General features: G+C 41.2%; 1 protein-coding gene across 11 annotated transcripts in view; it reads left to right on the forward strand.

Annotated features, from left to right (window-relative positions):
* The window catches only part of cobl (cordon-bleu WH2 repeat protein), a 64,687-nt gene that overhangs the window by 5,930 nt on the left and 33,391 nt on the right, over positions 1 to 25,366 (forward strand). For 8 of the 11 annotated variants that reach the window (XM_035420562.1, XM_035420565.1, XM_035420613.1 and 5 more), the window contains exons 3-7: positions 9,195 to 9,392; positions 18,835 to 19,045; positions 20,886 to 21,114; positions 23,589 to 23,633; positions 24,574 to 24,662. In XM_035420562.1, coding sequence (XP_035276453.1) covers positions 9,195 to 9,392; positions 18,835 to 19,045; positions 20,886 to 21,114; positions 23,589 to 23,633; positions 24,574 to 24,662 — 772 coding nt within the window. Of the gene's footprint in view, positions 1 to 7,821; positions 8,071 to 9,194; positions 9,393 to 18,834; positions 19,046 to 20,885; positions 21,115 to 23,588; positions 23,634 to 24,573; positions 24,663 to 25,366 lie in introns of those variants that run through there. The other 3 variants (XM_035420566.1, XM_035420596.1, XM_035420574.1) reach the window with 2 other exon arrangements.

The raw sequence follows: 25,366 nt of genomic DNA on the forward strand, positions 1-25,366 counted from the left end.
TGGCTGAGACACCTGAGTCTCTGCAGAATGGTGGCCTGAGAGGTGTCTGCAGGGCTTCATTCAAACACACCCTAGTGCTGCACAGAAACCTGGAAGGGCACCAAGGTGAGGCGGATAAACATTCGCCCACACCAGGCTAAAGCTTTCAATGCTCTGTTCAAGTGTTAGTTTGCAGGAGGGAAATCAAAGGGAATTTTTTGTTGGTTTACAATATATAAGTCCTTCCTGGACTTACCTGTTGACTGTGAGAACCTGCACATATTTGCTTATTTATGTGGCAAAGACGGATATGTTGGCTGAGACCATGGGAAGGAAAACTTTCATGATACATTTGGATCCATTTGAAGAAAATTAGATTGATTAAATGCATGCAATTACGTCTGATTCTGTCTTATATTGTGCAAGGATATGCCAACATACAGATGGCAACTACTGTTTATTTTCTCGCTGGATAAAATGTTTTTTAGTGTCCTTCTGCTTCTGCACAAGGAGAATCGCTTGCAAGCTCAGTAAACACCAGCAGCCAGTTAAATTGCTCGCACAATTGGCACTTGTCTGATTCATAAAAAAATAATCTGTAGTAATGGGTGACTGTCTTGGCAGGTGTGATGTTAGCTGATGTGTGACCTCAGCTAGCAGTCATGTCTGACACTTGGCTATTTCAAACTCTGTTTGCAGCCTCGGACATGGCATTAGCCTATTGGCTTTATTGATCTTGTCTTTACAAACATGACACAGACACACAGGGAATGCTGATTGCTTCATTATCTTTCTTGTGCTTTTTTTTTTTTTTTTACAGGATCTGGTTCTAGGTTGCCGTTTCAGTTTACAATTTATCTTCATTTTTCCATGAGCCTCTCAATGTTAATTTAACAGTTTAATTTTGAAAATTATATTGGACTAAAATAACGTTGTCTTCAAGACCAAAGTACCCAAGAACCACAACGTGCAAGTAGTGTACAAATATCACTAACTACTCGTCATCATAGCATGTAATAGGACAGTTTGAGCATTGAATGTTAATAGACCCTGGTTCTCTTTATCAGATACTCCTCATGTTTCCCTGAGTTGGGTGTAGAAAGATCCTGATTATAAGTCGGAGACACAGCAGGTTAAAACCGCTCACAGCTCTTAATCATAATCTTCTCCAGAGATGGGAAGGACTGTGTGACGCACTTCACTGGGCGTCTGGTGAGTCATCAGTGGATTAGTGGACATTGACTCCTGTCAATAGAGAGGTGTACACGCAGTTGAGCTGAAATTTTTATTGTTTTGTGAGAGAGTGTATTTGGAGCCTTTGTGATTAGAAGGAAAAGAGTGAAATTTGGTGTAAAAGAAAACTGAAGGAAAAGCTGCCCAGTGTTTATAATGTAGGCTAGATATGATCTATCTGGAGTGCCAGTGACTTGTGATGAGAATTTGTCTTGTTAAAAACTTCAAGTGCTATTTACTTTAGACTGTAAGCAGGTTGGAGATGATCTTTCCTTTCAATTTCTGCAGTTCTGATGCAGAAAGGATAGGTGATATTATTTTGGTGGAGGGAGCGCAAAGTGCTGTAATCTAATGCTTACTGTAACACAGTTTGAACAGGAAATCAATGATGTAGCCCTAATTCTCAAATGTTAGACATGGTTCAGTGTCATGTAGGCCTATATGTGGGGTTACAGTAAGTCAGAACTTTGGTTGTTGTGTATTCTGTTTCAAAGTGTTACCATTTTAAAAGTATGGTGGATTAGACATGATTTAAAGGGCTGTCCATCCTCACTACATAACTGAAGGTCCACCCATTCTCGCACCACATGACCAAGAGTTTTTACTACGCTCCTGCTTTGATCCAGAACTCCACCCATAATCACACCCAATGGGCCAAAACTGTGCCCACTCTCACACCACATGACCGCACCATCCACCCATACTCACAGAGGAAAGGAAACTGAGGAAGTGGAGGGAGGGGTCTCACAGGGCATGGCTCTGTGCACCTGCTGGTGCAAATTTAGGGTGTCTGTCATTATCTCCCCCAGTGGAAGTGTCAGAAGAAGTCTCTTTCACCTCTCTCTTCTGGTTCTTAGGGGTAAATCACTGATCTCAGAACAGGTGCACTTTCTGCCACAGGCCCAACCAGTCGTGTGGTTCTGGAACAGCCACCGTGTATGGGTATTCTGAGCATGACGCCGTGGGTGTGTAATGCTAGAGGGAAGTATTTCAGGAACGGGGGCAGGGCTTCAGTAAACCCACATCCGTGAGGACCGAGACACACGATCGGAGTGTCCAGCTGGCAGAAACCCCGTCATCATCTGACACTGGAAAGTTTTTAAACATTTCAGATATCCGCCTCGCAGCCTCCATTGTAGGCTCCTGGTATAGATGAGTGTTATGCACTTTTCTTTTTCCAGAGGACTTCGGTTGAGGTTAAGGGAATAGACTGCAGTTAATTAGAATGTAGATTTTTTTTCTCTGCAGCGGTTCTTTGCTGTGAAGTTGTGGGCATTCCCAGGAGGGGCTGCTCCACTCAGCCGTGCTACAGACGCAGCCGAGCTGCTGGGCCTGTCAGCTATGGGAAAGGGTGGGGTCTGTAACCCGAGAGCAGGGGGCAGATGCTGAATTAGGAAGCTGCATGCCTAGCAACAGTGCTTAGCAACTGCAAACAAATGCCTGCCCAGAGTCCGGTGTCCCGGGATACGTGTGGGCCACTCACTTCTCGCGTGCAACTCCAATCATAAATCTGCTGCTGCTTCAGTATAGAAAGAGTTCCGCCCCGCTGTGTAAATTTAGGTTGCTATGAGAACACCGCGGCCCCTGAATGGCATGATCGTGTTGCCCCCTGCCCCCCTCGTCCTGTGGCCAGTGGTGTGTGTATTCACTGTGTATCTGCCGCACACAAGGGCAAAAAAATGGCACAGAAGAGAGGGTACAGAAAGCCCGTTTGTTTTTCTGAGCCCATTTATAAAATCGGATTTTAATGAAGATTAATGGGCAGGTTTGGCTTTTCTGCTATGTTGTCATAGTTTCTTGTGTTATGATCTGACTGTGTACCAAAGCTCTTGGGCAGGAAGGGAAGGTCATGTTACTGAACTTCAGGTGAAGGTAGCTCTTACCTGCTTCCTTAAATATGCCTGTTCTATTGTGCTGGTGCTTTGCCCTCTGAAACCAAGCGTAAGAAATTATCCTCTGCCATGTATTCTGTGTTTGGCACTAGTGTCATATGTGTTTGGTCATGAGCATTCTTGCACACTAATTTTGCTTTAAGGTTGCCGTTTTCAAAGCAGACATCTGTAATAATTGGCTAAGGAGCTACAGCATTGGGAAGTGTAGCCCTGGCCCGTGTTTGTTTTCCTGGCAAGGTCGGGTGGAATGGCTTGAATGAGAGACCTGGAGTTTGAACACAGTCATTTTTAAACGACAAAGAACAGAAAGAGTGAAATGAAGGCAGGATTATAGCCCTAAAAGAGGAGGGATTGTTTCCTGTGGGGGGTGGGGAGGGGAGGTATCCCCCTGGGCAGGCAGCATTCACATCTTGCTCCCTTTTGGTTCTGGGACGCACCCCTGAATTTGGACCGAAGAAGGCCCAGCCTTGTTTACCCCCACATTCACTCACACAGGTGAAGGACCTTGGGAATCGCTTTTTATAGCCTATCTCATAGTTTAATGAGAAATTTATTTGAAGGAATATTTACCTGAATAAACCAATGGCATTTCTGGCTTTGGGACTTTTATTAGCCCAAAAATTGTATTACACATAAAATTGTAAAGCCGTTTATATTTGCGGAGTAGGTGGAACAAAAGGTCAGGATGTTGAAATCAGTGTTGGCAACTGCAGAGTTAGCACTTGATGCAAGACTTTTGAAGTGCATTGTCTGTCAGTAATTTGTATTGAAGTGGGGGAGCATTTGTTGTTGTAGCAACCATTTTGCTGTAGGTAGTTGGTATTGCATCCAGTATATTGAGTTGCTCTGAGAAATTCAGAGAAGGCTCGGCTCTGAGAGCTCGGATGTCTGCTGTGAACTTTAAATAAATGAAAGGGAGCTTTGTTTGTTGGCGGCGGGGGGATGTTAGTGCTGTTATCCAGGCTCTCATTTACAAATGCTGCTGAATTCACTGTGGGAAATCAAGCTCAGAAACATGTCGCATCTAATTCATATTGAGGCTGATTATCGTTAATCGTAAAAGGCTATAATCAAAGATTCTTAGAAACTGATGTTATAACTTCACATTCAAAAGCTTCAAAGAGATGCAGCTTGGGATCTACGTATTATGATGTGTGCGTTTGCTCATGTGTTGTGGTGTGTGTGTGTTTCTGTCTGTTCATATTTATATTTGCATGACTGGGTTTGGACAATGCTTCATTTCATAGAGGCCTCTGTGGCAGTTAAAAGGACAGTTGCATTTTAGTTGTTTTTTGTATTTCCATGTTAATTAGCTTTCCAAACAGCTTAAGTCATTAACAGCTGGACATCGAGTGTCCACGTGTACTCATAGTGCATTTCATCAGCATGCTGCAGTCACTAAGGATGAGCTTGTAACCCAACATTTGCTGGTACAAATCCTACTGCAGGTGGGACATTTCCATTGTACGCTGTGCATGATACTTAACCTAAACATGAGGACTTCAGCCTCCTTCTTTCTCCAATAAAACATGTCTCTTTCCCTTCCATCTCTGTTCAGAGAGAAGCTTGAAAATAGTGAGCTCTAGATGTGAAATGTTGTAAAAGATGTTGTTTTTTATTCATTTAGATCCCACTATCTCAGGCAATTCATAGAAGCCTGAAATCTGTGGCAACTGACATGGAGTTGGAGGACATACAAAATTTAAATATGGTTGTGAAGGGAGCCTAGTTTATTGGGGAAGTTTGGGTTTAGCAGAACTTAATGGGGCCATATTACCTGAATGTAGTCTTTTCTATATAATTTTGTATAACTTTGTAAGCATATCTGCAATGACAATTTTATCACTGCGATGTCCAAGTGGTACCAGTGTTTCATATTTTTCATTTAGTCAGCCTACGTAATTATACTGCTTAAATTGCATTCCTCCAGTCGTTCATTTAGCAGTTTTCTTTGGGCAGCAGACAGTTCCTATGCATATGTAGCTAGTGAACAGAGAATACAGTGCCATGAAAAAGTATTTGCCCCCTTCCTGATTTCCACTATCATTGCATATTTGTTGCACTGAATGGTGTCAAATCTTTTGACAAAATATAATATTAGACAAAGGGAACCGGAGTAACATTAACATTTGTCTAGAGATCTGAAACCATTCAGTGTAACAGATACGCAGTAACCGAGGAAATCAGGAAAGGGGCAGATTCTTTTTCATGGCATTGGACCTTTGGCTCATTCTAGCCATGCCAACACAACCAGAGGGGATATTTAGTTGCAAAGTTACAAAATATTAAATATTACAGTAAAACTTTTACAAAAATATTGGTGATTTGTATTTATTCATTTTTTTCCAGAGCCATCTGGAGGAATACTTTTTTGTTCTGTTATATAACTGTTATATACGTAGCCTATATGTTCTGTTAATAAATAATTTCTTTTTTAAAAGAAAGACGTTTCTCAGTGGCTATGTTTGAAGTCTGTAGTAGCCTGTATCTAGCAATTGATATAACACATGAATCAGTTCTAATTTAATTTGATTAACAGCAAAGATTGATTATTTGGGTCACATAATATACAGACATATTTATTGGAGAGCTAAGCTTTTAATCTGGTTCACACACTCACACACACAAACACACCACCAACAGGCCCAACCAGTCAACTGAGATTGGGAATAATTTCCACTGTATAACACCTGGCCAAATGCTGGGCTATGAGAAAATGGTATTGTGTTAGTTCTGTGCTGGGCGGGTCAAGGGGGTCAGGGCGTTGAGTTTGCTGTGGGCTAGTGGAGTGAGTCGGCGTGTTGTAGAAAAGACATTTCATTTGTTGCATCATTGCTTTGGAGTGAGTAACTGTGACATGGTGATTGTTCCTGTACTGTTCTGTTCTTGCTGATTTTCTGGTCTCTCTCTGTTGTGCTGGGTTTTGGCTGCGGCCTATTGCAGCTCTGGGCTTGTTTATATTAAAACAATTTTCATCATGTTGCAAAATCCAGAACTAAAATGTATGGTCCTTTCTGGTTTTTAGTAAAGGGACATGGTGGCCTTACAGGAAACAAACTTCTACAACAGTCACTACGATGACAGTGGTTCTCCTTCACAAAGTTAAAAATAGTGACTTTTTTTTTTAAACACCAAAACGGCCTGAGTCGGTCATTTTGTAGTGTCAAATTGCTCACAATACAGTAACGTTAGCTATAGAAATTAGCAAATTAGCTGGATAGATGGTTAATCGTAATTTGCTTTTACCAGTGGATCGCTGTATGTACTTCGTCCACAGCAATCCCCACCAATCGCTCTCGAAATGTGGCCGTTTGCAGGATGGCTCTCCATCTATCTTTGCCAATGAATGTTTCAGGAGATCCGTATACAATGGAATACTGCCCAGCAGCTATTTTCTCGTCCGTGTCTGGATCTTGCCTGGTGTATGCTGCAGCTACCCCCCTTGACTGCAGGGTTTTCACCTGGTCTTCCATTATCGCAACCAAGGGGGACACTACCAAAACCATGGCATTTTCACACCATGTCTCTGGTGTATGAAACTTTTTCCATAACGTGGGCAAACATGCAAGAACGTCCCTGTTATACAGCAGATGTTCTAAACATATTCTTTTTATATCTTTACAACCATTCACCGAAAGAACCAAGCAGGCCTGCCTTATTGCATAATACAAATCTTCATCAAAACTCTGTAACACAGAACAGCCTGAGCCAGTCATTCTGAAACACAAACACACCCTCATCCAGTCATTCTGTAACACAGAACAGCCTGATCCAGTCATTCTGTAACACAGAACAGCCTGATCCAGTCAATCTATAACACAGAACAGCCTGAGCCAGTCAATCTGTAACACAGAACAGCCTGAGCCAGTCATTCTGAAACACAAACACACCCTCATCCAGTCATTCTGTAACACAGAACAGCCTGATCCAGTCATTCTGTAACACAGAACAGCCTGAGCCAGTCAATCTGTAACACAGAACAGCCTGAGCCAGTCATTCTGAAACACAAACACACCCTCATCCAGTCATTCTGTAACACAGAACAGCCTGATCCAGTCATTCTGTAACACAGAACAGACTGAGCCAGTCATTCTGTAACACAGAACAGCCTGATCCAGTCGTTCTGTAACACAGGACAGCCTGATCCAGTCGTTCTGTAACACAGGACAGCCTGATCCAGTCATTCTGTAACACAGGACAGCCTGATCCAGTCGTTCTGTAACACAGGACAGCCTGATCCAGTCATTCTGTAACACAGAACAGCCTGAGCCAGTCATTCTGTAGTGCAGGCACAGACTCTACTGCTAGCAATTAAACAGGTTTTCTCCTTTCACCGGGTGACCTGTTCCCCTCCGAAAGGGCTCTTTGTCTAAGGAGTGCATTATGAGTGAGCTGAAGGTCAGTGGTCAGGCAGGACTTTTATATCTGAGCTTCCCTGTTTATTCTCCACAATGTCAACTGTGGTGAGCCATGCTAGCAAGGCATTCTGGGAATTTCATGCCCTAATTCAGACTCCCGAAAGTGTCTGCCAGCTCTGCATTTAGTCTCCTTTTGCTTTTGGGTCCTCTTGGATTTTTCCCTCTCTTATGTGTGGCTTTGTGTTCAAGCACCTCGAGCAACACTTATCGGAGGCATTTCTCAATGTTCCTTTGGATCAGTGTCACGGGTACTGTTGGGCTGTTCTGTCCAATCATTAACTGTGACTGGGTTCAAAGTTTCCAGTGCATTACAACACACCGCTAGATGAAGCTGGGTGCTGGAAACCCTCCTCATTTGCGTGGGGTGTGTTTAAGATGTGTATGGAACGTGTGCATGTCGGACGACACCAGTGGGTCTGAGGAATCTGTGTGTGCCTGACACGGTGGACATAGGAAATTTGTGTGTAACCCATTGGATGGGAAGGATCTGCGCTATTCATTACACCCTTGATTTGGGGGGTTTATCAGTACCCAGTGACTGAGCTAATGTGAGTATGACCTCTTCAGTGAAAATGGGATAAAATAATATACTGGATTTGTCAAGGCAGGTTACTCTACCGTACCTCTGACTTCCTGACAGTCTGACAGGCTGTCAATATGCTGTCAGTCAGGTGGCTTTTCATGTGTCAGATGAATCTTGGTTTGTAGGGCAGCTACAGTGAACCCAAAGACGTGAATTTCACTGAAATGCTGACTGTTTAATTGTAAAATACAAAGTATTAGATTTTTGTTTTGGGTGTTTTATTATTATACAATTGTTTAAAACTAGTCTGTTTCTATATTGCATGTGTGATGCAGTCAATTGGAAATGACTACAGAAAATATTAAATGATGTTAAATCCTTACTGCTTTTCATGGTTGAATTGATGCTATCCACAGGACAACTTGATAGTAATTTTCAGGTAAACATGCAATACCACTGCTGCCATTAATATTGGTAATAAGGTTAAGAGGCTGTGCTGTGCATTCAGTATTTTGTATGTGGATAGATGCCTTATATTGTCATGTGAAACAGATGCATGTTATTTGTTGGTCCATATCTGGTCATTTGTGAGAGTGTGCAGTGGATAGGGCCGCTGCCAGTGTCCTTGGCGTGTTTTGATAAGGAATCCTTTCAGACGACTCCTAAAAAAAGCAAACATCACTGTGGCGACGGCCAAACAGTCCTTGGCCAGGAGCAGGCCTTATCGTGCCTCCTGAGAGGACATTAAGAGATGACCTGTAAGGGAAGGTTGTGGTAGGCTACCCTGGTGCAGAGAATCTATTAGTGCTGCCCTGTTGGCCTCCAGTCCTTGCTGGTTGTACGGACACTGCAAATGTCCTGTACATTGCAATCCTGAGGCATTGTGCGGTTTTGCTGCTCCCTGCCCCATTCTTCTTTCTGTGATCACTTCTCTGGGCTTATTTTAAAATTGTAAATAAAACCTGTAAAAATATTACCAGCTTTGTTCAAATATGGAGATTTGAAAATGTGTGTCATTTTGTATGAATCTTTGTGATAATACTTTGTGGAGTATTAGCAGAAATGATAAAAGCTTTGTTTTCCCACGGGCCTTGTGGGCAGTGTATTGCAGCCGATCTAATGCACTTCCTTTCTGTCTCTCTCCTGCAGTAGGAAGATGAAGGGCCGTGCTCCCCCTCCACCCCTCGTCCCCCAGCCTGCCCCGCGCAGGATCTTCACTGCCAGAAATGCAGTCCCTGATGGAGGGCTGGGCAGCGACGACACGAAGGAGAACGTGTTCCGCCCTTCCGTGGACCTACTCATCACCCTGCCAGAGGGGTTTCAGACGTCCAGCACGGTGGACGGCCGGTGAGTGCCTAGTGTAGGCCGCACAGCACGGCCTTTACTCGACGATTCACTGGTCAGGGAAAGGCAGATACTGTGTTTACTGAGCAACTCCGTGTGCTTAACATCGAACATTCTGTCTCTGCCGCCGCTGAAGCGTGTTGATTTTCTGCCTCACTATGAATTTTCCTGTAGCGGCGTGGTTTAAGACGGAATGCCCATAGCTAATATAGCAGCCCTGGGAACATTGCTGCTTTCTATGCTTGAACAGAATGCAGGGCTGTGTTTGCACTATATAGAGAGTACTTGGTGTTTTTCTGTAACTGAGGTGTTATCGCCTCTCATCTGGTCACATGCTCTGTTTCTGGAGGCACTACGACTCCGAGCCTGACATGGCTTTCTACATGAGCATGTCTGCACACTTACAATGGAGTATTTATATCTATTAATATCTTCATGATGAGCTGAGACTGGTATGAAGGTCCTCTGAAAGTGAGCCAGGGACCCTGAACTGAAATACTGTGAGTGTGAGTGCAAGTGCACCTCATACTGCTTGAAAAGTTAATGGGAAATATGACTTGATTAAGAACTACGTAATATATGCATCTTTTCAGCAACATCTAATTAACTCCCAGGTGGTGCTTTACACCAATACTGTTGCTGGCCCGCATGAACCTGCAGGTTGTGCAGTGCTTCTGCTCTGGCTCTAAGTGAAGTGTCCCTTTAGTGTAAACAGGGTTTGAGAAGGTGAATGTGTGGAGCAGACCCGCTGGCATTCAGGTCCCTTTGAGCCTCACTCTCCACTGGAGCGAGGAATCCAGGACACCCCTCCATGCGTAAACAAGTGCCTCTGTTAATCAGCAGTGCTGCAAAACTTTCCCCTGTCCTGCACCCCCGCTGTGCACACAGATGGACGCCCCCCTTCGGGTTCTCTTACATGCACCCACTGTTTCCCAGCTGTGGTTAATTTTCTATAACGCACTTTGTAGATCAAGAAGCCCACAACTGATAGAATTGCTTTTCCCAAACTGCTGTTATTTACACCACATAAGCGGTTCACATGAGAGCAAATGAGAGCAAGGGTTCGTTACTGCCCACCCAAAAAGTTTTAATGAGGCTAGGCTTTCTGTTTAGAGGGAGAATTTTTTTAATCATTATGCTCTCTTTCCAGTCTTGGCAGTCTGTTCTCAAGTGACAATTAATATAGATCAGACCCTGTAGTTTATATGGCAATTATAACAGTTATTTGACAGAATCTGCAAGTGCTTCACAGTCAGTAAGAACAGAAATAAAAGCAACCACTTTAAAGAATAATGGCAAAAAATGCTCACAGAACCACAATAATACTATACAAAACAAAAATGGCAAATGATAAATGTCATGCGGTTTTAAAACAGGAATTAAAAGCTGCATTAGGCAATACATCAGTACATCTTGTTCCAAGTCCTCTGCACAGAAACAACCTGACATTCTTGAGAACCTGCTTGACTTCTGTTTTTGGGTCCCAGCTTATCTAACTGTCCTGCTTGAGTTAGATCAGCAAAAATATTATCTGTACTGCTCTTTGAAATAAAAACAGTGGCTTTCAAAAAATTCCTTTAGTTCCTCCCTTCTTTGAAAGTGAAAAGGGTTAAGAAGCAGGGTCCATATGGATAGGGAGATTTTAAACTTTACAGACATTGTTAAGGAAAGCTTTTTAAATTATGCACATATTGTTTTTATCATTCTGATTAATTTGCGTACTGTGAATGTCTGTGTGGTCAGATTTAGATCTGCAACTCAAAGGAAACCGAAAATTGTCTGTTTTTTAAAATGTGTTTACTTTAGTTGGTTTTATGAATGATGCTCCATGAATGTCCAGATACACTGTTTGCAGGCTGAAATGCGGTATGCACATAAATGATTTGCATTGAAAAGTGTTTGCTATTTAATATCATTTATAATTTTCCATTTTTCCTCTGGGGGACTTCTTTCACTGATGCCACTCGTTGCTCTATTGCACTCAATTCAACATGGTTCATTTCAGTTTTTTTTTTTTTACACATAGATGTGTTGCTTACCCCTGTTTTTGGCAAACATGGCACCCTTATTTATAATGTTCTTGACCTGTCATTTTGGTTGAATAATTTAGTTGAGCCAGGTTGTCACATTTATAGCAGTTAATATACCAACAAGAAGTGTCTGCCAAATTAACTAAATAAAACTAACATTATCTCTTTATCTGAACCTCCAAGCTACCATGAAACATCTACATAATTATTTTATATCCCCAGAACATCCAGTGCTGACTATCTCCTTCATAATATATTTTCTTGGTTTATGCCTTCATTCAGTTCCAGCATGTCTCTGGGCTGTTTGCTGATCATTGTCTGTACAATGGTGTCACTTGTACGTGTACATTGCCTTCCCTCATACATTTTCACTGTACTTTGTAACATTGATAGATTGCGGTTGAAAGGTTGAAATAGCCAAACGTGTGTTTTTAATGAGTATTGAACAAAAAATTGAAACACTTGAGTGAATGAGGGACAAGTACAATATCTGCAAAGCAGAAGCTATTGTCCATTTTTAAGCAAATAAAGTAACATATCGTGCAAACGTATGAACATACACTACATCTCCAGAAGCATGTTGACACCTCTTCTAATTAGTGGTTTTGGCTAATTTTAGCCACACCCATTGCTAACAGGTGCATAAAATCAAGCATACAGCCATGCTATATCCATTGTCAAACATTGGCAGTAGAATGGGTCATACCGAAGAGTGACTTTCAACGTGGCACTGTCATAGGGTGCCACCTTTCCAACATGTCAGTTCATCAGATTTATGCGCTGATAGAGGTACCTCAGACAACTGTGCATTTTTGTGAAAAGGAAGCGTATAGGTACAGCAACAGCTCAACCGGGAAGTGGTGGACCACACAGGGGCGGATTTACTCATTTTGGGGCCTAAGGCGAACACAGGCACGGGGACCTCCACATCCCTTGTTCTTCCTGTTTTTCAACCCTTATTTATCTAAGAAAGATCTACTTGTAACTTCTTCTCTTCACCAGTCTTCATACAGCAGTGATGTCCAGATATCTGGAATTGCATCAATTATTAATTCAAGTGATGGAGAACCGTAATAAATTGGAGCTAGCTTGCTAATAATATTGTTAAGTTAATATCCTTCGATGGCCAGCAACGAGAGGGGTAACAACTGGGGGGACAGCGAGTTGAGGGAGCTGTTGATTAGAAACGAAAACGAAATAAAAAAACAATTGCGTTTCCTCATTCCTCTGATGTGATGAGTCACACTTCACTCTCTGGCAGTCGGACAGACGAATTAGGCTTTGGCAGAATGCGTAGTGCCAACTTTACTGGCCTGAATAGTGCCAACTGTAAAGTTTGGTGGAGGAGGAATAATGGTCTGGGGCTGTTTTTCATAGTTTGGGCTAGTCCCCTTAGTTACAGTGAAGGGAAATCCTATTGCCACAGCATACAATAACATTCTTCCAACTTTGTGGCAACAGTTTGGGGGAGGCCCTTTAATGTGACAATGCCCCCATGCATAAAGCAAGGTCCATAAAGAAATGGTTTGCCCAGTCTGGTGTGGAAGAACTTGACTGGTCTGCGCATATTCCTGACCTCTACCCCTTCAAACACCTTAGGAATTAATTTGAATGCCGACTGCGAGCCAGGCCTTATCGTCAAATATCAGTGGCCGCCCTCACTAATGCTCTTGTGGCTGAAAGGAAGCGAATCCCTGCAGCCATGTTCCAAAATCTACTAGTAATCCTTCCCAGAAGAGTTGAGACTGTTACAGCAGCAAAGGGGATCCAACTCCATATTAATACGGATGGTTTTGGAATGAGATGTTCAACAAGAACTTATGGGTGTGATGTTTGGGTGTCCACATACTTTTGGATATGTAGTGTGTATATATATATATATATATATATATATATATATATAAAGGCTGTGCATGCATGGTTGAAACCACAGATGTAATGCTTCTACAGCTATTTGTTTATATAAATTGCAGAGCATAATTTCAGGTCCTCTCCCTGTAATTGCTGCAGCCATTTTTATCACAGTGGCTATGTATTAAAGTCCCTCTGCATCCTCCCTTTTCTTACATTTAAATTGTTCCTTTAGTTACTAAATTATAATATATATGTATTTTTTCTAGTTTATTAGACTTTGAAAAGATTTTTAAAAAACCTGCTTTGATGTAAAATCTGAATTTCTTAATGTAGCAGACTCAAGACGCAGTTCTGTCCTAATTATTTATGCATTCACTTTTGATTGACAGCCCGGGCCGATAACTCCCACTCACCTGGATCAGCGCTTACTCCACGTAACGTAGCTAGTTAGCGTACGACCGTAATAATGGATAACGAGTACAGCAATAACGTTAGTCTGGAGAATAAACATTATGATTTGTAATATAATCTATATCAACGTCAAGTAACTTGAACGTTAACTGATCGTATTAAGCAAATGCTTAATTAGATTATCGATAGCATCAGAGCTATCTAGGATTCCCTGATTGGGTTAGTTAGCTACCTTGAGTTTCATTGCTCATTGAGCTAGGTAGCATGCGTAAAACACCTAAAATAAAAAGACAAACAGACCTTATCTTGATCTTGATTGCTAGTTGGCACAGCATCTGGCTTTAGAAACGTTGTCTTGGCAAAAACCCACCCTCTTCTGTTCATAATTGTAGAATGAATCGGGTAAAATGTGTACTGCGCAATCTTGTCACCTTTGATATTTCTAACTGTGCACCGTTTTGTTTTTTATATATAATCGCTCCAGACCTTTCGGAGACTTGGATCTTTTGGCAAGGCGAGATGCGTTCCTATCTTTGCAATCTTTAATCACACAATAAGGCATTGTTGAACTGGATAATTAATGTTAGCAGCAGACCTGCACAATATGTATTTAAGAATTTGACCATGGCTTTGAACTTGGGAGCGCACACTACATAAACATTCATACTGGGTGAGTGTTTTGGCCACCGCACAGTGTTCAATGCAAATTAGAAACATTCTTAACGTCACAAATTTTGTCTCGAAACCACCAATACCAAATACTCCACCAGGCGGCAATGTCGAGCATTGTATACTTTTTAGGAAAAAATATGTAATTCATTACATACATGTATGACATCACAACATCGTTTTAACATCAATGTGTAAGTAACCTTATAGTTTTTGGTCATAATATAAGCATTTTAAAATGATGATTTTGACTGCACAGGGTTGAGAATCGGTAAACCTCAACATAAAAAGTAATAGCTGCAGCACTCGTAACAACAACTTGGAGAAAAAAAAGAATAAAAATGACCACCTGCACATATACATAAATAACGTTTTACATGGTCTACTCTGAAGGAACTTGGCTGGCATGTTGAAAATGTGCTTCTATTTTAAATGTTGTGCACTCATTTCTGTTTTGTTTGATTATTAACCAGCACAATAGTTTATGAGTAGTCAAAGGTTTATGCTACCCCAGTTCAAGCTGCTGAGTATGTGGGAGGTCAGGGTGTAAAATGTCAAATATTTACAATATTTGTCATTTTACATACATTTTATGTATACTATTTTACATTCTTGAATATGAGTGAATTGAGTGTTGGCATTGCTTGCTCTAATGTTTGAATGCTCAATGCCACACTTTGTATTAGCATACACAGCATTATTTGTTTTGACTTGACTTACTGGTCTAAGTTTATAACTATTTGTTACTATTATTACAGTGAAATTTTGTTTTTATTAACGTTCATTTTTTCACAAAAAGGGTTTGTGTGGGAGTCTTAAGGACTATCATTAATTCATTTTTTAATACATTCATTTCATAGGCTAAGCCCTACAGTTCCCACATCTGAACTCTGGCTACTAAATGCACCTTTGGACTGTAGAACGGAATGTGTTTCATCAGAAAGCTGCCTGTTGCCTGTTTGGGTGATTCTACCGGCTATGCTGAGGAGCAAACGCAGCTGAAAGTTTTCTGTGTTATTTTGTGAGAATATGCCTCGTATCCCAGGCAATCTGTTGTAGTTTCTGCAGCCCACTTAAAATACAGTTTTAGTAACAACCGAGTTGCTTACTGTAGCAGATGAAGCACTTTACTCAAGGGGCCACACTAGCCTGGTCCAGTGGAATGCTCTTATGGCTTCTCTTCTGCCTCATGCCCTCCACATTCACTCATGTGGACTTCTCTGGCATTAGAGCCTGATATTCATCACTGTTGTTAGTTGGAGATCATGTTTCTGCTCTCTGTTTGCGTTCTTCCAGAATGATAGGTGATACTTATTTTGCCCCAACCCCCAAGGTTTAAGTGATTTCCTGGTATTCGCATAGCATTGATTGCGATATGCATGTTTTATTATATGATAAATACTGTCTTCTACCATTGTGATTGTTGTCACATTGCGTGGGAATGGATGTTAGTCTATGTCACATGTCCTGTGGTTGTTTACTGTCAGTTTATGGTACACACACTTTTATTACGCTTCACATGGTATTTACTGTGTTATGGAGTCAGCTCAAAGTTCACGCATTTGTCCCTTTGGAACCTTCAAGATTTGGGCCGCTGCCAGGATTAAAGCTCCTTTTGTGGTTATGGTTATAGAAATTGAATCACATCTCAGTTTCTATTTGATCCATTTCTTTGATTAAATCTGTTTCCTGTAATGCTTTTCTAGGTTTTGTATTAACAAATTCTCATTAACTAAAAAGAAATTCCTCCTCGGTAAAGAATAGGGTTGGATCTATATTGCATCTCAGATATTTACCCAAGTCATTGTATTAGGGTTTATCTGAGTTTCAATGAATTCAAATAATGTGCTGGAAAAATGCATTGTCTGTGGTAGTTGATTATAGGGAAACTGACAGCAAGTTTGATGTTTAACTTCTGAAGTTGGAGATTTGTAATTTGTCATTTATTTTCTGAGAGACATTGAAGGGAAAGCATCAAAAACTTCCAAAACAAAAAGCATAACGATTCACACCCTTTTTGACACTTTCCAGTGTATTTTAGTTGACAGAAAACACAAACTTACTTTTACAGGAACTTTACAGGCCTGGACTTAAGTCACATTGGCCTTTGATACATCAATATTTATCAGGACACCACAGCCAAATGTAGGGCACCAAGGCTCAAAACAAGGGAGTGGCAACACTGAATTATTTTTACATTGTATGAGAACAAAATAATGACCCACAAATCAAGAGGGAAGTCAGAAATATGAGATTGTAAAACTGATAACTCAGTTTATACAGTATCAAAGTGGACACATGACAGACATAAGAGAAAGGCAGCTTGGGCTTGGAGATGAGCTTTTTTACCACTCTGCTGCTCCGTAATTAAAGTGGCAGCATAGGTAGCCAGCTATGTTGGCTAGCTGAGTAGAACATATCATTTTATAGATAGGCTGTCTATATAGTTAAATAACAAGCCATCCAATATGTAGTAGGAGCTATAGAACATGCACATTTACACATCTATTTGTGTATATATATATATATATATATATATATATATAAACAAATGCAGTTGTTAAAAAGCAGCATTTTCTAGATTTTGCAAGGCACAAACAATCTCCCCACTGACATCGGTAACTTCTGCCATAATTTTTGATGTGTACCTTGAAATTGTGAAGGTAGTAACTAAGGCTGTCAAAAGTGCCATGAAATTGAGTTCGGATATTAGCTTTTGTAATTAGTTAGCATTTGAAAATATTCAAATATCATTTGCCTATAATTCACAAAAATAAGCTCCTTATTGTCAGGCGCAATGTGCACGTGATGCTCCCTCTAAACTGGCCTGCGCGTTATTTTCCACAAGTGGGCTGTAGAATAGAGGACATCGGTGAACTTTCATACTAGGTTACTACATCTGGGGCCTCATTAATAAAACGTATTTTGTATCAACTGTGTGGCGCGTACATAGAAAATCACGTCAAAGTAGTAATTTATTAAATTTCAACATGACTCAATTTGACCGTGGAAACGGTTGTGGGTCTACATCAGGTCTTCACTTGACGTATGCATGCAAGTTCATTTTATAAATGAGCCCCCTGCAGTTTCTATAGCCTCATGTGCAAATGAATAAAGCACTTTCTTGGGGATGTAATTTGCCACAACTCAGCATTTATTAATCACAATAATAGGGAAATGATTGTTTATAGGAAATGTCTGTTTATTTCTAAACACAAAAACTATTCAAACGGCTACCTGTAGCCTAAAACAACATAAACAAACTAAACAGAGTAAGTTAGTTAACTTCTTTCATCAGCCAATTTTATCAAAATCTTCAGAACAAAACAGAAACATAACCTGCCATGGGAACATTATTTAGCCTAAATTGTCCCTAGTGGCACCAGCTCCTCTGATGCTGCTGCCATTTTCACCATTAGTTTTTTATATTTTTGATGTGACAGTTGAAGTAACGTTAGCACAGGAAATGGACTTTGCGTGCATGAACATGATTCGCAGGATCCAAAACTAATATTCGAATGCTCAGGTTCGAAATTAAAAAAAAAATATATATATATATATATATATATATATATATATATTTTCGATAGTTTTCGAACTTCAAATATTTTTTGACAGCCCTAGTAGTAACTGCTGCAAACATTTGATAAATGTTTGTTTTAGTTCATATCATCTTTGCATATTAATGATAGCACTGTACCTAACTGTAGAAGTTTCCTGTTCATTATTAGATAGAGTAGGGATTGAATGGAAGCCACACTTGTGAAGAGAGCACTGTTTGGTGGGAGCAGGGTAGTAGGCTTCTGCTGTCTCTCAGGGCACTGTATTGGTTACATGCACTTCTCTTTGCTCTGTTATGTGAGCTGGCTTTTCACTGCTAGGGACAGAGAACATTCTTAGGTTTCTCCCCGAAATGACATTTAGCCTTTTCATTTCAGTACTTCACTGGCTGTCTTTTCTGTGAATGCATCTCCGAAACACTAACCCCCAGGATCACAACCATGGCAGAGAATTCCTCCTTTATTTTCAAGCACTCGCTTATTCTACAGTATACCTGTGTTTTTTTGGGATGTCTGCCTGGGGGTTGTAGTTTTGCATTATAGTATCATTAAATATTTTACTCTGCTGTGTTTCACTAGTGTATGATTTTACACGTTTGACTGCTGAAGAACTATGTTGGGACCGTAATGGGCATACCATATTTCACGACAATCAAATCCTCTAATCTGTAATATGAGTTGGTGTTATTGTGATTGTGTGTGTGTGTGTGAATTTGTGCGTGCGTGCATGCATGTGTATGTGTGTGTGTATGTGCATGTGTGCATGCATGTGTGTGTGTGTGAGTAATGTGCACGTGTGTACACTAGCACACGTGTGTGCGCATTGCCCTGCAGTAATTACAGGTGCTCCTCTCAGAGCTGAGGAGGTAACCCTATCGCCCGCTGCCTGTGGCTCAGGAGCATCTGCTGCTTTCTCCCCAGTAAAGCGCTGATGGACCTGCTGGTGGACCTCTGCAGCCAGCACCACCTGAACCCGGCACACTACACCCTGGAGCTGCTGTCGCCCGGCGGCCAGCCGCTGGCCTTCAAGCCCAACACTCTGCTGGGGGCGCTGGACGTGCACCACATCCACATCAGGGAGAAGGTGGCCGAGGAGAAAGTGGTTCGTAAGCCCCCGCCGAAAGTGCCAGAGGTAAGTGTTTTTATAGCCTGCCCTGTTTGTAAGACATGATTACCTCAGTCACATGATATCACAACCTCTAGATCATGTGAGTTCAGGCCTCACTGCTGCATTTTGAAGTAACATTGTGAATATCTCATTAAAGAGCAAATTCACTTAATTGTGCCAATCCATGTTGCTTTCTGCAAGATGTCTCTGGCTCCCATAGATGTTCTCCTGTGTTTTGGTATTGACGGAATGTGAAATAAGGTGCAACTGGCTTTGCTTCTATGGTTTTAACACTTATGTCATCACACGCTTACAATAATAACGTGCTTAACAGATAAATGAAAAAAGTAATGAATTCAAATAAAATAAAATGTAAGAGACTTGAAAATGAGATGTATGAATTTCGATGTTGTCACTTTTCTGTTGTATAATAGGTATATTGGAATTGTGTGTCTGAGAAAGTGTTAATCTACTGTTGTTTCCTTTCACCTCTGCTGGGAGATCTGATGCGATCAGTGTTGTGTGACCATAGTGACATTGTGCTGCATGACGTGAAGCATCTTGTTACAGGGACTGTAGTGCTGTGATTAGTCCTATGACCGCCCCCTGAATAGTGTTGTGATTTTGCGATTGGTACTGTAATTAACTCTGGAGAAAAGTTGTCCTTGTAATGGCCTGATGAACGCTATTGTAATTAGTCCTGTAATGGCCTTATTTTGTTTCCTGATATTGTACTGTAGCAGCAGGAAAGGCCTGTAACACAGGACAGAATTCGGGGGAAGGTAGGCTTGTGCTCTGCAGCTCTAAGATTATGGAGGTTGCAGTGAAACGACTCTTTTCCTAATTCTCTCTTTCTTTCTGTAGGTCTCTTTGTCTGTCTCTTTAACTCCCTCTCTCTTTCTCTTTCTCTCTCTCCAGTTTCCCTTGCCCTTCTGTTCTCACAGGTTGAATTTTTCATGAATCTCTTACCTTTAGTTACCATGCATTATTTCTACACTCCTCTTTGTGTCGGCTTCCCTGTCCCCCTCTGTGTCTGTCACTGTTTCTTCCCCATCTCCAGGCTATTATCCAGAGTTTTACACATCAGTATCGTAGTTTCTGTCCTTTGTGTTCATTCAATATATTGTGCTAGTATCTCCAGGAAATAAAGATAATTTTAGTTATCTTTATATATCTGTGGGTGTGATTGGCAATGTGCTGCCAATTCTGCTACTGTTAATCAGTCGCTAATGTTCATTTGTGGAATGCTACTACATTTCCCCAACATTTCAACATCGTCCAGCTAATGTTGGCATTCAGAAGTTGCCAATCAATTTCCCCAACAACTGATAACCTATGACTCAGTCAAATGAGCCCTGTGTCTACTCCCAGTATTGGCACACTATTGAGTATGTCTAATATGGCTGACCACGTGAACATAGTCGCACATGAGTCATTGGTCTATGTTCCCCAAAAATCTGTGCATTAGGATAGGCAACTATCAGTCGCATGTTTTGCCACTAAGGGCCAGCTTGAAATTGTGTTGAGCCATTGCTCATAGCCACTGGGCAGTTGCTGTTGTTGATGTGATGAAGACACCAGCGGTCTTGTACCATTCCCACATATCCAGGAAATTGTTTCTCCTTTGGGGTTTGTCCCATTTCCATTCTGTCGCCTCTGGTGCTTAATCTCTTTCCTCTGTGGACCTGGATCCCACTCCATACCGTCTCCATTCTAAGGCTTCATCACACCCTATCAGGGGCTGTGATTAGCCCGGATGCTGCCTATGGTGTGCCATTTCCGGAGGCCCGTACTCCTGTCCAGGTAGTCATTTATCAGTCATATATATGTGCGCTGATCACGTGTTCATGTTTGTGTCTAACAGAAGACGGTGCGTCTGGTGGTGAACTACCACGGGACCCAGAAGGCCGTGGTTCGCGTGAACCCACTGGCTCCGCTGGGAAGCCTGGTGCCCGTCATCTGTGACAAGTGTGAGTTTGACCCCGCCCACGTCCTCCTGCTCCAGGACAACATCAGCAACCACGAGCTGGACCTGGACCAGTCCCTGAGCGAGCTGGGGATCAGGGAGCTCTACGTGCTGGACCAGAGTCTGGGTACGGTCCGGACCACCCGACAATCTGCCTCTCATTTCTTACTTTTATTGTGTGGAGTTTCTCACCTTTATTGCATAAAGTCATTTTTCAGTGTAACAACCACTTTACTTAACTCTTCTAGATAGGAAAGGTGCAGCATATTTTGTACTTCTCTACACATTTGAAAATGGAAATGATATTTACACATTTGAATTTTGAGATTTTTGTAGAAAATTTCATAGATTATCTCCTCCAAAAAGACCAGTAGTCAGTATGAATTTCTCTCCATTACTTTAATGTGCATTGGCACGACCATATGTGCACATTTTGTCTTAAAGTTAAAATTCAATAATTGAAATTTCATTTAAACAGATATTTGCATATTTCATGAGAAGCTTTATCATATAATAATGAAAATGGGGAAAAAATAAAATGTATTTCCCGAACTGCATAGGCGTGTTAAATTTGATTATGGAATAATGGTGTCGAAATGATAATTTAAATGTAATTTCTATGCATTTTTACTCTCCAACAAGGCATTTGAAATGGCATTTCAAAGATATACTACTCTATAAATGTGGCAAAATCCAAATGGTTATCCAAATTTAAAAGGGTAAACTGCCTCTTTGCCATTCGCTACTATGCTATAAAGATGGCAAAATTCAAATGGTTATCCAAATCAAATCAAAATTTATTTATATAGTACATTTCACAAATAATTGTCACAATGTGCTTCAAAGACAACCCTGACCTAAACCCCCACACGAGCAAGCCAGCAGTGGAAAGGAAAAACTTCCCGTGACCAATAGGAAGGAACCTCGGAAAGAATGAGGTTCAAGGGGGGAACCCATCCTACTCTGGTTGGCTCAGGGTGTAGCTTTGTGACCAGCACGTTCAATCAGTCAATGTACACTTTGATCAAATTCGTGCCAGCTCGGTGACAATCCTAAGGTGACAGTCCTAAGCGGCAGACGGAAACAGAAGAGGGCAGGGTGGAGGCAGCGATGAAAGGTCAGGTCAGACTGCAGCTGTGGAGTCCAGACGACAACATAAACCATGTAAAAATGGACACCGCCCCTCTCATCTTATAATGCCATTAAACGCATTCACGCACTGCGCAAGAAAGGTGGCAAAATTCTGCTGTCTGACGCCTCTTCAACTCTTATGCCTTTTTTTGTGCTGGACTCTGCTGCAAGGCTCCCCACCACGTCAGCCAATTGCATGTCGCCAGCCTCTTTGCACATTCACCCAGTGACTCATTTAACTAGCCTGCTATGATGCTAATGCCATTGCAAAGATAATTCAACTTTTAAGTCAGTTTTGCGCATCTATGAACCGTAACCAGCTAGCTAATAGTAACTCCACTGTAAAGACAATTCTGGTTTTAAATCTGTTTTGCTCATCTACGAACTGCTAGCCAGCTAGCTGTAGTAACGTCACTGCCAAGGCCATTCTACTTTTGACTCTGTTTTGCTCATCTGCGAACTGCAAGCCAGCTAGCTGTAGTAACAGCACTGCAAAGGCCATTCTACTTTTGACTCTGTTTTGCATCTGTGAACTGCTTTTTTGTAGTCTGATTAGCGCTCAATAGTGATCAACTACTTTTCTAACCTACTATCTGGCTGGCTATAGTATAAGGCTATACATTGCCAAAATCTGCAAGCATCAGCAAGGCAATACCTGACCAATTACCTGCCTGTGAGGCTGCACTAAACTTTCAAACACGTCTAGTTAACTGGGTGACTGAGCTCAGTTCACTTGTCGACTTTGCATAAGAGAAATGTGCAGAAGAGGCTGATGACATGCTATTGGGGGGGGGGGGGGGCTTCCGCTACATAGTCAACCATTGATTTCAGTTGAATTTTGCCACCTTTTTTCTTTTTTGCATAGTATGTGAATGTCTTTAAAAGCAAAGATGAGAGGTGCTGTTTCCGTTTTTACATTTGGATAACCATTTGAATTTTGTCTCCATTATAGCATAGTGTGTCTTTGATAATGACATTTCAAATGCCTGTTTAGAGAGTGAAATGCAGTAACATGTCAATGCAGTTTGGGAAATACCTGTTCATTTTCCACTTTGCATTATCATTTGAATGAAGCAACTCATGAAGTGTGCAAATGTTTAAATCTCAATACTAGTACAAGAAATGGCAAATGAACATGGAATTATTGAACATGAATTTTTAAATTGTGACAAAATGTGCATATATGGGGTGGAAAATTTACCTTCATATGTAGAATAACATTGCCATTTTACGTGTTTCACTTTCATTTGAATTTTGCCTGCGACATGCTTCCATATAGAACAGATAGTTTCACTTTCTTTTTTGCAATACATCCTTGAGCATTTGCAAGGTGATATTTGTTATCCAATTTCATGTTAAACATCAGTTAAATCTGATAAAGAATGAGTTTAGAGAGCCTAGCAGATATCTGCAGAATTCTGTAACTGTGCAGTGTGCTAAATATTGTTAAAATCATCTGATTGCTTACAGTTCTTCAACCTAAAATGGCTTCCGCACCTGCTCTTAATTACTCAGGTATAGTCCTGTCTGAAGCCAGATTTGCTGAATCCCTGTAGCCATGTTGCCTGCTGGTGACAGCAGCCAGTGTTCTGAGAATAACCCTGCTGTGCTGCTCTGCCTATACTTACCTTTGCATAGGACCTGCCCATGTTTATTAAAGATGTTTAATAAAACATGGCAATGGTTTGCTCTTATTTATGTGTACTATACTGTATATATGTACATATATGCATATTGCATATCCATGTATATCAATATTTTGTTATGTGATCTTTTTTAAGGCATCCATATATCAGCACAAAGATTTCACATACTTGTTTAAAGTATGTGTCTTTGTTTTTGGATTTCTGATATGATATTCATTAACTAAAAAAGTGGAATGGCAACAGGTTTTTCAGTGTGATTTGGGAGGGAAGCATCCTGTATGTAGTAAACTGTCACATTTAATCGCTTGAATTCCTGCCACCGCCACCCCCCCCCCCCCCCAGTCCCCCCAGTCCCCCCGCTCTGCATCCAGTAGTAGGCTGATGTGTGTGTCCGCTATTGTGAAGTCTAGTAATGTACAGTGCTGTAGCATTTAGAACTGCTTTAGTTGTGGCCCCATCTACTGTTAGAAATTGGCACCTAGAACTGGTGACTATTACACTGATGTCAGGAGTTCTTGATTCTAACACATTTAGCTAAACAGTTACCTTCATGAACTAAAGTCTCTGTGGCTTATATATCCTAGACTTCATGTAATGGAAACATTATATGATGTTGAAGCTGTCGGGTGTCCTCTTATGGCCTGTCTGTATGAAGAATTCCTTTTGCTGTACCTGGATTTTGCCTGGAGGAATACAGACTAAAGGACAAATGAGGGTTGACATACATACTGTAATGCTTCTCAATTTGATTCAGAAAGACCATGACCCAGCTTGTGTGTTTCTGAAATTTCCTGTAATCTCTCCCACAGAATCGATACACTCCAACACCTTAAGTATTGGCAGAGGTCAGAAAAGAGGCCTCCTGGGATTCTTCAAGTTCAACCGGAGGAAAACAAAGGTACAGAACCCTCTCTCATCTGGTGCTGGCCCAGACATCTTTCGCAGGGCATGCACCATCTTCGCAGAATGTCCACAGCCTCCAGTCTAGTTGTTCTAAGGCTACCGGACTGGATTTTTAAAAATGCGGGAAACAAAGACTTGTTATTGGAATGAAAGCAGGCTGTGAGTTGGCCATAGCTGCACCACTCATTTCAGTAATAATGTTGTTAGTAAGACCAGATGTAGCGCCAGTTATACTCATCGCTGTATATTCTCCTGACGTTTCAGTTGAATGTGTTGTTACATGTTTTTTCATTATTAATGCAACATTGTGTGGGAAGTGTAGCTGATTCCTAGAAGTTCTGGCTACTGTTATGTTTTTGACTGTTCACCGTGAGTTTGTAGAGGTGTGTCATGACACACAGTACCTGTAGAATGCTCAGTTGAGCTCATCTGTGTGTCCTTGTGTAGAAGTGGAATAAACTACATTTTTGGAGGGTTCTCAAAGCAGACTAGTTATATTTGCCAGAGGGGAAATGTTTAGTTAGGAAGTGTATTTGCCTCACCTTACTACATTTTGAAATGGATGACTTGTCAGTTAACTGAGAAGTGGAAGTGAATGCCTTCTTTTTATTTGTGTCCGTTCTAACCCTGAAATATAGAGACATACTGGGATGTATCAGTATTAACTGTATCAATAACCATACCAATTTTGCATGTTCC

The sequence above is a fragment of the Anguilla anguilla genome, chromosome 1 (genome assembly GCF_013347855.1).
Source record: "Anguilla anguilla isolate fAngAng1 chromosome 1, fAngAng1.pri, whole genome shotgun sequence".
Classification (NCBI taxonomy): domain Eukaryota; kingdom Metazoa; phylum Chordata; class Actinopteri; order Anguilliformes; family Anguillidae; genus Anguilla; species Anguilla anguilla.